Raw genomic sequence first — 13,234 nt, forward strand, 5'->3', positions numbered from 1 at the left:
GTTCTTTTCTGATGGGTTTTAGGGCCGATTTGGTTGCTTTTAATTGCTGTAGCAGATACATATGAAGGCGTCTCCTCATGATTAAGCAGTTTCTTATCTCAGCTTGACCTGTGCTATATACTTAATTTCTTTAAATTCTTTTGTAAAACTGTTCACTTTAAGCCCAAGTAAAGAATTAGAGCTTTCCAGATCTTTTATTAATGGGCTCTGGGTTTATTTTTCCTCTAGTCTGATTTCTCCTAATGTTGTTTCAAGGCCTCTGAAGTGTTTTTCTGTAATGCTAAGCTCAGGCACAGATGTCTTCTCGCCAGAATGGCAGACACTCTGGCCTTCGGGATGAAAAGTGGACGGCAGCACTACCTGCCACCATGAGGTCTTGCCCAGTTTCCTGCAGCAGTGTCACGGACTGACACCCCACCAGCCGCACTGCATACAGTACCACAGCTGGTGGCAGGCAGACTGTAGGGCTGTCTTTATCTTCTGGACAAGGACAGGGCCACAGGGGAGAAGAAGTGGTAGCCTTGGGCCTGTGACTCAGCCCTGTTCCCCTCCTGTGGGAAGAGGGCGCCCTCCATGGCTGCTCTGCGGAGAATGAAGGGTAGAGGAGGAGGGGAACTGTTTTGTTTTAAACATGAAGTATCTCAGAGACTCACATTGAGGGCCAGGTCCTCAACGTTTAGAGGTGAGGTCTAGGGAAACCTTGGGAAAGGACTGGCTAATGAGGACAGTACCTGTACCGACTGGGGAATGCATTGATGAGTTCACAGCTGACAGAACCCAGTTGGTGAGGCCCAGTTGGAGCAAACGGGTCTCTGGGGACATGATTCTGGATTGTATGTCTAGCCCGCCCTTCCTCTTGGGGTCATTCCCTGTTCTTTGTTCCTGGCTGCCATGAAGCTGCATCCTTCCACCATGATGTTCTGCCTCACTTAAAAGCAATGGGAACAGCAGACCATGGACCAAAACCTCTGAAACTAAGCCAGAATAAGTTGTTCTCCTTTTAAGTTGTCTTTACGTTTTTATTGCTGTGGCCAAAAACCTCACACAGGAGTGTAGCAGAGAGTCATTGCAGCACCTCATGGAGAGTAATGGGTGCCTGACCAGGCTCTGATTACTGCAGCGTGCAGGTAACACAGGCCTAGACAGAGCTTACTCTGCCACAAACAGCTAGTGCAAGAGAGCAGGACCTTGTGAACAGAGGGATGCTAGGAAAGGCTCCCAGCCAAGGGAGAGTTAAAGGATGGCCACTCAGGGCACCTGACAGCTGGGGAGCACACAGCCGTGTGGGAAAGTGAAAAACCTTTGCATATGGGGAAGAGGATGAAAGAAAGGGTCAGTGTTTGAAAAACTGAGTGAAAACGCCCCCAAACTTGAAGAAAACCAAACCAAAACAAAACAGTGGACAAATTAAGAAACTCAATGCATTTCAAAGATAAAACCAGAGATGCTGTAACACACATAGACAATATTAAAGAATAAGACAGCTTACAAAGGTTCAGAGACTTCAGTACCCCACTTTTTAATGAGCACTAGACAAATCCCTAAGGGAATGTACAACTTGAACATCACAGACGGCCTGAACTATCAGACATACAGGGAATATCCCGCCAGCAAAACGTAAGACACATTCTTCTCAAGAATACACAAAACAGTAAAAAAAACAAAAAAGACCAAAACCATAAAAAAAAGTTTTCTCTGACCACAATGTAGTGAAGCTAGAATAACAGGAAACTGGGACATTCACAGTTGTGTGGAAATAAAAGAAGACACTCTTATCAAGGGGTCAAAGAAAAAATCTGAAAGAGAACCCGAAAAAAATCCCGGGATAACTAAAATGAAACATACCCAAATTTTGGGATGCAGTGGAAGCAGCACTGAGGAGGAAATCTGTAGCTCTAAACATACTAAAAAATAAGACGTCTCTATGCAGGAACCCACTTTGCATTTTAAGGACAAAAAGAGCAAACTAAACTCACAGCTAGCAAAAGTGGAAAACATTAAAGCAAAGAAAATAGGAGAAAAAAATAAAGTAGTTCTTCAAAAGGTAATAAAATTAACAAAACTTTAGCTAAGAAAGAACCAACTAAATCCAAAAAGGGGGCAGTAAGAGTGTATGAAAGGGGCTGGCATAAGCGCCTGCCTGGCAAGTGAGAGGTCGCGAGTTCGAACGCTGGTACCACCAAAAAAAAAAAAAAAAAAAAAAAAAAAAAAAGACTGCATGAGAATACTATGAACAGTTGTATGTCAACAAATTGGGTAACTTAAATGAAATTTCTTGGAAACATACACCTTACACTACCAGAACTGAATCACAAAGAAACAAGAAATCTAAATGCATCTATGAATAGTAGGGGCATTGTTGGGAAATTGTTCACTCCTAGTTCAAAGAAAGGGAATGCTTCCTAACATTATGAAACCATAAACTACCACTGTACTCTGGTACCAAAGCCAAACAAAGACACTGTACAAATCAGTGTCCCGTATTAATAAAGACATGAAAATCCTCAACAGAAGGACAAATTGAGCTGGACCTGGTGGTGCACATGTAATCTCAACCTTTGGGAGACAGGCAGAAAGATCTCAAATTCAAGACCAGCCTGGGCTACACAGAGAAGCCTTGTCTGAAAACAAAAATACAGTATTAAAAAGTGGAGTCCCTGCTGCATATTCAAAGGATTATTTACCATGAACAAGTGGGGATGTAGTCTAGGAATGGAAGAAAATCAGTGTAACCATCATAGAATGGGAGGGGGCAAATACACATTTTAATTTATGTAGAAGATGCCTTTAGCATTCCTCCTAAAATGAAGACCACGTCAGAGCTGCCATTCACCACTATTTAACATTGTACTGAAAAGCCAGAGCTACTAAATAATAAGACATCCAAATTATAATTGAGATGTGAAACTATCTCAATTCACTAACGACATAATCTTATATGTAGGACATCTCAAAGAATCCACTAGCAAGCTACCAAACAAACCTGGACATGCCAGGCTACAAGGTCAGCACACAGATGTAGCTAACATTTCTGTACAGCAGCAGAAAATGATCCAAATAGGAACTCAGGAAAGCAGTTTCAATGGCATCTAGAAGGAATATCTAAGGGTAAGTCCAGTCAAGGAGGTAAAAGACTTGCCACGTGATATGTTACAAACAAAATGTGGAAAGAAATCAAAGAAAATGTTAAGACAGTGAAGAAATAGCCCATGCTCTTGGACTGAAAGATTTAGCAATATGAAGAGATGTCAGATACTGCTCAAAATGATCTTAAGAGGTAATGCCACAATCCCTATCAACATTCCAACAGCCTTTTTCACAGGAATGGAAAATCCAATTTTCATAAGGAATTTCAGTGGGCCCCCAAAAAACCAAAGTAGTCTTTAAAAAAAAAAGTTGCAGGAGTCAAGTTGCCTTGTTTCTAAAACTAATACAAAGCATAGCAATTAAAACAGAAAGGTATTGGCATAAGGATAGACACACAGACCATGCCATGAAATAAAGCAACAGGAAATGAATTCTTACATATTAGGTCAATTGATTTTCAACAAGTGCATCATGATTCAATGGGGGATCATTGTGATCATTCAGCATAAGGCACAGGGAAAACTAGATATCCACATAAGTAACAATAAAACTGTTACTTACATCATAAAAACCAACTCAAAATGACAGATCTAAAATGAAGAGCTAATTATAAAATTCTTAAAATTTTGAAGAGATGTTCATGACATTGAATTTGGCATAGATTTCTAGTCTGACACCAAAATCACAGGCAAATAAAAGCAAAAAATACAGCGGCTCACCAAAATTAAGAACTTTTGTGAATCAAAGTGCAATATGGAGAGAGTGAAAAGATAACCCACTGAGAGGGAGGAATACTAGGACATTATACAGCAAGTAGGGAAAACCCACCAAATTAAAAAACAGACAAAGGAAAAAGGAGGGGAACTTGGACACCTCCCTAAAGAAGATACAAACATTGAAAAGAAGGTAAGTATCACCAGGGTAATGCAAATTAAAATTACAATGAAAATCTACCTGACACCACCTAGGATGGCTTTTCAGAAAACGTGGCCTATAATGCGGCCCTTGGGAGGCTAAGGCAGGAGGGGTGACAGTGAGCTGGAGGCCAGCCTGAACTGCACAATGAGACTCTCTCAAAAACAAAACAACGGTGGTTGAGGATGTGGACAAATTGTAACCCTCGTAACTGCTGGTGAGTAAGGAAGGACCTTGTTACAGCTGCTGGAGAACGTGATTTGGCAGTGCCTCGAGAAGTTAAATACACAGATGACCCAGCAGTTTCATTCTGAGATACATTCGCAAATGTGACAGCAAGGGTTCCAACAGATGATCTGTATACCTGTGTTCATAGCAGTCTTACTCAAAGCAGCTGAAAGGTACGACAAACTAGCACCCTCCTGGAAAACAAGAATTGGCACGTGTGTGTGAACGGAAGAACTGTGGGAGCTTCCACATCTACCTTTTGCAAGGCAAGCTGGATACCCAGGGAAGACTTGGTATCACGGTGGCCTGTCCAAGGCAGGATTCCTTCCTTTGATATATTTTAATGCTACCAAATTTTATGCCTATTTTGCCACAGAAGCGTGAAAAAGGCCAAACCCCCAGATACGACCAGTGTGCAAAGGAGGGATCGACAGATGCTACGCTTCCCACTCCAGGGAGGTTTTGCTTGATAAAGCACCTCTAACCAAGCTACCACATTTTCCTGGTTCTTAGTACAGTTCTGACCTTCCTTTTGCCCTTTTTCCTTGGAAAGCCCTTCCCATATTTCTGACCATTGACTTTTTCTTATGAAACTGTAAGGAACTGGGATCTCATTTGCACAGCAAGATAACAGGCATCATAAAATGTAAAGTCGTGAGTTTATTGCATATGTAACAAAATGAACCTGACCTCCCGGGTCCAGCCTGCTGTACAATCAGTTTGTTTTGTGTTTCCAGCTGGTTCCATAACCACATTAAATAGAACTAGTATTTAAATACTTTTGATTTTGACATAAAACGGAACATTAGTGTACATCTTTCACAAAATAAATCAGCAATAAAAACAGTGGGAAGAATAACAAGGATAGCAGCAATACTTAAAAACAAGACATTACAAAATAAATTAAAAATACATTATAAAGTGGTTGAGAAACAAAAATAAACAAACTTTAAAAATCCATACTGTGTTTCAGGAAGGCTGCTGTGCGGCACACAGCTGGCTGCAGGTGGGCAGGGTGTGTTCTCTGCAGAAGACCGTTCCTGACATCTCCAAGTTGAGACCCACCTAACCTGAATTTGGACCACGCGGCTGAGCCAGCTTAGGGGTCAAACCCAATCGAGCGGCTGAGTCTCCTTGCCGAGGTGGAGAGTGCTATCTGTGTCACCCCGAGCTGCCCATGTGGCCCTCACTTTCCTACCCGAACGCCGCAGAGTGGTGGTTTGCTACATCCCTGAGTGTCGGCTGTTGGCCGCTGGGAGGGCGAGCTGGGAAGTTGGGCCCTTGAAGGGTTTAGGTGAAGAGGAACCACAGGGCAGGGGTGGGGGGACCAACAAGATCACACATGGACCACCAGGAGCTTCACCAGAAGTGGGGAGTCCAGAAGCCCTAAACCATGGTCAGCAGTTCAAGCTCTTAAGTACAGCGGCCTGCAGAAGCTGAGTGGACTGCACAGACTGGACAGAACTCTGAGCAGGTCAGCAACACAGGCCGTGGTGGGCCCAAGCCACTGCCTCTCCTTAGCTGAAGGGACACCCGACCTGAGAGATGCAGGCCAGCGTGCTGCCCTGCCAAGGCCCGCGGCACTGTTCCTCCCAGCACAGAAGGTAGTAGTCAAGGTGTTACAAGCACCACTCTTGCTTCAGTCTTGAACTGCGGTGCCCTGGTTTCCTTCCTTGTACAGGTTTGGGAGGGCACCACCAGGAAATCCAGCATTTTTTATTTGGATCCAGGGGTCGAACTCATGACCTTGCACTTGCCAGGCAGGCACTTGTGCCACTGAGCTAAATCCCTGGCCTCCGGCAGTACTTCTGACCTGAAGAATTAGGTTGCTTCCCTCTGCAGCTGTCTTGTCCGGCTCCCATGGCTGGGGTCTTGGTCACAGCAAATCTCCCTGGGGGCCTGTACTTTTCAGTTTCTCTAACTTTAGGGGACTGTAAGGGAAAACTGGATGGAGTCCTGGGGAAATGGGTTTCTAGAACGCCCTCCAAAGCATCAAGGTGAATGAGACACAGATAAGCCCTACTGGGGCAAGGCAAAAAATTGAAAGAGACTAAGGCCGCACACTGGCCCGGACGTTCAAATGGACTCAATTCTCCTGCCACATGGTCCCTTCCGCCCCAGCACATCAGCAGTCCAGAGTGTCACCACAGACCCTGGGACTAGTGGCTGCTGAGCTGGACGAACCTGGATCAGGGTCTCAGGTGAGTGTACCCCACACCACCCAACAGACTGCTTCCAAGCACAAGAGCTGCAGCCAGGTGCACAGGGGTAAGTAATCCTCCACCGTAGGTCTCAGTCAAAGTAACAAAAACAACAGATGAAAGTCATCAAAGGCTCTTCCTGATCCATCTCAGACCACAGCAGGAGCTCACATGGAACTCAAACTTCAACAGCAGTGAAATGTCTTGCTAATGAATTACCCTGTACTTGTCCCCACCCCAAACTAAAACAGCAGCAACACCATACCAAAAAGTTTGTTGGTGCTACCATCTTCCAAACCAAGCCATTCTGGAAATAAAACACTGCCAGAACTTTTGTGCAAACTGGAAATGGTGTTAGAAACGCAGAGTTGGCTGGCTCTGGACTTGCTCGGCCTATGGAGATATTTGGGTAAGTGACTTGAACTGCTAAAGTCACCACTGCCACCAAGGCGAAGGGGCCAACTGAGTCCATGTGGAGTTGTCCACCCTGTGTCACTGCTTTTATCCATACCCTGTTTGTGTACAGCACTAACTCAGGTGGAACTGGTCAGCAGGGCCACTATCCCACTCTTTTCAGCTAGTAGCAAAACTGGTTAGTTTAGCTCTTAACAACTGCCACATCCAAGTTCGTTAACACTTCTAGAGACACAGTCGGTGCTCCTCTGTACAACAGGGCACTGGAATTGGCAAGGACCGACTGGTTAAATCTGAGGCTGGTTTTGGTCTGTTCTTTGCTTAGCTCCATAATGTATTTTCACTAGAAAGAATTTCAAACTGGATAGAGGATGCAGCAAAGGAACGATAGTTTTTCTCTGTGCAAAACAAGTGTTTTTTTCAGCCCGGATACTCTGAAAAGAAATACCCTAGGCCTCCAATGAAAGCTGCTCCAATTCCTTTACCTTACAAAGAGGAAACACATTTTGACTCAAGCTTCCTGCTGTGGCACAATTCCAATAAGCATACACTATGTAGTCATTTTTCAGTTAGAAATTAATCTGCCACTAAGAACAGGCTGTAGGATGTAAGACTTGGAATTTGAGCTCTGGTAAAATAACCAGCAGGTGCTGAGTTTGGAAAGGTGTGCCGAGGCTACATGAGAGGGGATGGCCAGTACACTGACCGTGCAAACCCGCAGGGCCCAGCTCACCCCTAACTGTGGTACAAGCTCCCTTAAAGAGCACAGGGCAGTAAGCCTCTTCCGCCATGTGTGACTGGGGCCAAGGGCAGAAACTGGCTGCGTTTTATTGGATGGGTGATGGAGGAGGTGGGAGAACTATAATAAAGGAGGATAGATGGGTGGAAGCCACCTACTAAAGTCCCCTGCCCCCTCCTTCTGCCAAGGAAGGAGGGAGAAAAGCCTTTTCCCTCAGGTTTTCTGGAATTCCGGGCCTCAGCCAGCTTTGTGGGAGGCACACAGAAGCTATATGCTTTTGGTCTGGTGGTCATGAGTGAGATTCTGCTGCTTTGAGCTGCTCTTCACTCCACAGCAAAGCCACAAGTTTCCTCCACTGCAGTCAGCAGCTTCTCGTAGAGCTTCTCATAGGATTCATAAGGTGGGATGTCGATCCGGTTAAAGCTGGAAAAGGACAAAGGAATCGGGAGTGACTGCTGGGGTAAGTGCTTGGGCTGCCTACCAGGCACGGCAAGGCAGGAGATAAGCTAGCAGCAAATGTGGAAGCACGAAATCTCATTGCCTGATTTGGGGCCGCAGGGAAAGGGTTCTCAGAGATAGTGAGTTCTCCACCTCGGTGTTTTACTCTGCTTCTAAGGCAAAGCTTTTTCAGTCAACCCACTGCAAAATAAATCTTGAGACCTTCAAAACCAAACTATAACTAAATTACTACTTAAACTGTTTATGAAGACAAAGCTTATAATTTATTTTTTGTCTTTGGGAAGAATTACTTTTCCTTCCCAGGAATACCCCTTTGCTGACCCCCAGAATCTAGACTGGCCATCAGCCAAGTCCTTGCTGCCTTGTCCGTTCCTTTGGGATTTTATCTGAACCTCAAATAGGGCAGTCTGGAAAACTCCCTGCAAAAACACATTATACCTAGTGCCAAATCCCCGAAAGATGAAATGAATGTCAAACTTCTGACTCGATACTTCCATGGGAAACTCATTTGCAGGATTTATCCAAGTAAAAGACATCGTTTAGGAAGCTACCATCTCAACACAGAATTGTGACCCAGAGAACACAGGGGCCTGTGAACTTCTGGGGCTCAACCATTAGGGATAGCTTTATCACTAAGTCATTGGGTTTAATGCAGTGGCACCCTTTTTTACTGGTACTTCAATGTCAGAGGGCATTTTTCTATCTCCTATGTCAGTACTGAACTATTAGAGGACAGAAGCCTTCTGAGGAAGGCATCATCGTGTGTCACCATAACAGGTTCCTGCAAACAGACGATACTACCACATCCAGGCAGGGCTTTCTGGTGGCCCAAGAGTCTTGAGAATAGCTGCGTTAGCCTAGTTAGAATACTCAGGATTGTTAAACCTAGTTAGAACAGTCAGTAACTTGCTCCAGGCCCATCCCTAAAGGGTGTACATCGTAGCAACTTGGGGATGTCTCCTGAAGGAGAAACCAGTGGTCCTGACACAAAGTATATGCCTGGACTAAGGCCTTTAAACTAGTGTCTCTCTCTCTCTCTCTATATTTATATATATATATATATATTTTTTTTTTTTTTTTTGTCTTTTTCCTTTTTATCGGTACCAGGGATCGAACTCACGACTGCCTGCCTGCAAGGCAGGCGCCTATGCCGCTGAGCTAAATCCCCAGCCCCAGTGTCTATATTTTTAAAGCTAAATATTTTTCAAAACAGGCCATCTCATAACCAGTTTCAAGAAGGAAAATGGGGACCCAGAAACATTAAAGTGAAGACCAATAAATCCAAATTTAAGTTTTGCCTTCTGAAGGTGCACACATGCATACAGACTCATAAGAGGCCGAAAAGGAGGGAGACATGGGCTTGTGCAGTAGTGGCCACATGCTGTCACCAGAATACCAGCACTGATCAATTACATGCCTTACAACAGATCAATTTTATAAGTCTCTTGACAACCCTCACGCAAATGTCCCATTGACCCAAATGCTCTTGCTAGCATTATCTGAGGCCCTGCATAGATAAAACAGTCCTACAAAGAAAACAGCTGGAACAACAAGACGGACCAGTGCCACCCCCCAGCAGCTCTTACCAGGTATGGGCCTTGGGTAGGTTGTCTGTGTTTGCATCTATCAGGTGGATGGTGAAGAGCCGGGGCCCTGCCGCGCCTGTAGAACCTTGCAAGACAACATTCTAGTCAATGCACCTCAGAGGCAGAGCCCAACACCAGGCACAGTACCCTGCTAGGGGGTGGCCCAGCTGCACCCAGTAAAGAAATGCAACATTTCCAAGGACTCAGGCAGAATAGACTTCTGAGAAGGTTCCCACCTAACCCTGACTGAGCAGCTGCAAGGGTGTCTGAGGGTGAAATCTCTGTAGCCACCACTCGGATAGAGACCTTATCAACTCCTGGATCCTTCCTCGGGTTTTTCCTGACTCAGCCTCAAGTGGCACCATGCCGGCCAGCACTGGCCACAGCTGCTGCCACAAAAACGGCCAACCCTACCTATGACACGAGCCTGCAAACTGATGTTCTTTTTTTTTTTTTTTTGTCTTTTTCATTTTTATCGGTACCGGGAATCGAACTCACGACCGCCTGCTTGAAAGGCAGGTGCTTATGCCGCTGAGCTAAATCCCCAGCCCCAAACTGATGTTCTTTTGGACATAACTATAGAGGCCACTGGGCTCCGTTTTGGTGGCATTTGCTCCTGTGTGTTCACTGGCTCCTTCCAGCAGAGCAACAGCTGGCAGTACCTAGAGCAGCAATATTGGGGCCATAGTGAGGACAGCAACAGTTCACCACCTTCAGGGAGGGAAGAGGGTACCCTGGGAGGAGGGTGTGGTCCCCTCAGCCACAGTGGGAGCCTGAGCAGCTCTACTCTCTCCTGGGTCCTTCTCCTGAGTCTGGCCAGCGCTGGTGCCCAGTCTACATCACTGCAGCGAGCAGTAATGCACATTCTCCTCATAGCAGCAGGCACTGTGTCCTGAACAAGGAGCTTGTCATGGCCCCAGATCACACCTGAGCTCATGTCTGGGCTGCCCGCTCCTGTTACATACAATGGGGACACTGAGCCCGCTTCCATTCCATTAGAGAGGATATGAAGATCCTGACAGCAGTAGGGAACTTTGCAGGAAGGCCTGTTGTGCGACTCATCATGACACAGGAAATCCAAGTCTGGGGTCACAGTATCATCGCAATTCTACCCTTTGCTTACCTCCTCTTTGTTTTCTTAGAGAAAAAATAAATCCTAGGACCTCAGTGAGTCTTGGTTTGTTGATCCATGCAGTGGGGGTAGAAAGCCTGCTCAGCTCTCTCTGTAGGTGTTAGGGAAAGGAGGCAGTGTGGCCACCATGTTGAGTGAGCAGAGACCCAAAGTGCTCAGGCTGGAACCCTCTACCCTGGCACTGGGCCCTGCAGAACTCTACAGGCAGACACCACCACGGTGCCTTTCCTTGGGTATTCTCAAAAGCCCTAGTGAATATTCTGTATTTGCACCAAATCTATAGCTGTAGGCTGTGGCCACAGTGGCTATAGGTGGCTCCTTTCATTTTCTCCCTGGAGTGGAATCCTGGGTCCTCTGCAGACACAGAACACCAGGGCCTTCCCAGACACCTTAGTGGCCCCTGCCAGACTAAGCATCCATGCTTTTTGAACAAAAAGTGGTGAGGAATGGGAACCACATGCCCTGGAGTGGCTCCACTGTGGTGACACGGTGCTCAGTGGGGATCTGCCAACCCATCTGGCTTGCAGCTCCACAGTGCTGAGCTTCCACTGTAAGAGAATTAGTGGCCGCACTGTTTTCTAGTGGACATCTCAACCATAACCAAACACTGGGCCCTTCCCACCACAGTCTGGTCAGTACACACGCGATGGAGCACAGCTTGGGGACTAGCTCTGCCACCACGTCAGGCACCTTGTAGAGCCTTGAATCCTTGGAGGGGGACTCGTGTGGAGCCGGTGACAAACTGCAGGAGCCTGGCTCTCCTCTCCTCGTCGAAGGTTTCTACTGCCTGCCAGAACCACCTGACGATGTTGCTGTCTGCCACACAGTGCTTCAGCCGTGTGTTGGATTTCCAGTCATTCAGATCAATCTTGTCCAGGCCACCTATTATTAACTGAGAAGGCACAGCAGGAGGTTAGTGCCAAAAGGCAGAAGCCACTGTGTGATACACAGCAATTAAAAGATTCAATGCCCAAAGCCAGGAAATAGTTTTGCCCAAATCTGCCTGACAGATGCTTAGACAGGAAGGAGCTGCATGGACAGGAGCCCAAAACCTATTTTCAGTCTTTCTCAGGTGGTGTTGGGCTCCAAGTGCACAGTTATTGACAGCACCACCTTGGAACCAAAGCTTGCTTCTGCTGTGCAGTGCTGAGGGGCAAATATCCAAAGACCAACCCGCAAGACTGAACAGAGCTAACTGTAACCATGGCATTCCTCTAGGACACACAAGGAGCACACATGTGAAGGGACAAGACCACAGCCAGTTATGCAGACCCTGGGTACATGGAACATGTTTTCCTACTTGTTTAAAAGCTCAATTCGGTGTGGTGGCACTCACTTGTAACCCCAGAACTCTGAAAGGCTGAGGGGGATGGATCAAAAGTTCAAGTCTAGGCTGGGCTACTTAACCCTGTCTCTGTAACAGAGCTGGAGATATAGCTCATGCAAAGGCCCTGAGTTCGATCCCTAGTACTGGGGTGGGGTCACTTTACACCTACCTCCTACTCAGGTGCTCTGGGCTTGAGGTTTCTATGAGACAACCCGAAGACGTGGATGGGCCTGTGGGCACCAGGTTAAAACCAACAGCCCTATACCCAAGCCCATGATCAGAGAAGACTGTAACACTTGGTTCTCAGTCTATTAGTAGCCAAAATAAGCAAGCAGGACTTTAGTATACACACAAAGATCTTTGGTCTGTGGTCTGTGGTGAGGGCTGTGGCATCTCCAGTCTAGAGATCCTAAAAATTAAGGCACAAACCCTTGAAGTAATTTCCTAGAATTATTCAGATTTCCTGCTGCCAAGGGACCCCTTACCAGGTGACAAGCAGCACAGGCACCCTCAGCTCCCCTCTCTGCCCAAGCCCCAACTATGCCCTTCTGGGAAACAGCTGAGCTTCATGTAACACTGGTGGCCTAGTGCCGAGGACCTACCTCTAGCTCCTTCTGGTCAAAAGGCTTCAGTAAATGCTGAGGGATGAGTTCATTAAACCCTTTCTGAAGCGCTAAGAACTGGGCTTCAATTCCTCTCATAAACCTCCAGTTTACATACAAGCTGAAAGAAAAGGCTGCATGTTGGAAACAATACCAAACAGGCACAGAGACACTATCTGCCTCCAGTAGCAGGCTTGGGTTCCACAGTGCAGCCAGTCCCCGATCCACTAAGACGGACAGACAGACACAAACCCCACTGGCAACTCCCCACTGTTAATAGTAAATTAAAAATGAGGTGGGAGACAAACCCCCCCAGTATGTTCCTTATATAGTTTGAATTTTTATTAAAACCAGCAGTAGGATTTAACTTGGTCTGCTAGGCCAAGTGCTATAATGTAACAGTACATTTGGAAGAAAAATAAAGCACAGTGTGTGGACTGTGCATGCATCTAAGTGCACACGTGCCCACATTTCTGAATCTTCAATGCAAGTGACTGGTTCCCTACACTGGTCTACCTCAAGCAAGCGGCAGACCCTCGATCCC

General features: G+C 46.2%; 1 protein-coding gene across 3 annotated transcripts in view; it reads right to left on the bottom strand.

The window, feature by feature from the left end:
• Positions 1–4,870: 4,870 nt before the first annotated feature.
• Positions 4,871–13,234, bottom strand: part of Smurf1 (SMAD specific E3 ubiquitin protein ligase 1) — a 114,766-nt gene continuing 106,402 nt past the window's right edge. For 2 of the 3 annotated variants that reach the window (XM_003469885.5, XM_013152711.3), the window contains 4 exons: positions 12,691–12,811; positions 11,452–11,653; positions 9,630–9,714; positions 4,871–8,007 (listed from right to left, as the gene is read on the bottom strand). In XM_003469885.5, the coding sequence (XP_003469933.2) occupies positions 7,908–8,007; positions 9,630–9,714; positions 11,452–11,653; positions 12,691–12,811 (508 nt within the window). In that variant the 3' untranslated portion in view covers positions 4,871–7,907. The remainder of the gene's footprint in view (positions 8,008–9,629; positions 9,715–11,451; positions 11,654–12,690; positions 12,812–13,234) is intronic. The other variant, XM_013152712.3, reaches the window with a different exon arrangement.

Source organism: Cavia porcellus, unplaced genomic scaffold (assembly GCF_034190915.1).
Source record: "Cavia porcellus strain 051 isolate PalLab524CR breed Dunkin Hartley unplaced genomic scaffold, mCavPor4.1 scaffold_23, whole genome shotgun sequence".
Classification (NCBI taxonomy): Eukaryota; Metazoa; Chordata; class Mammalia; order Rodentia; family Caviidae; genus Cavia; species Cavia porcellus.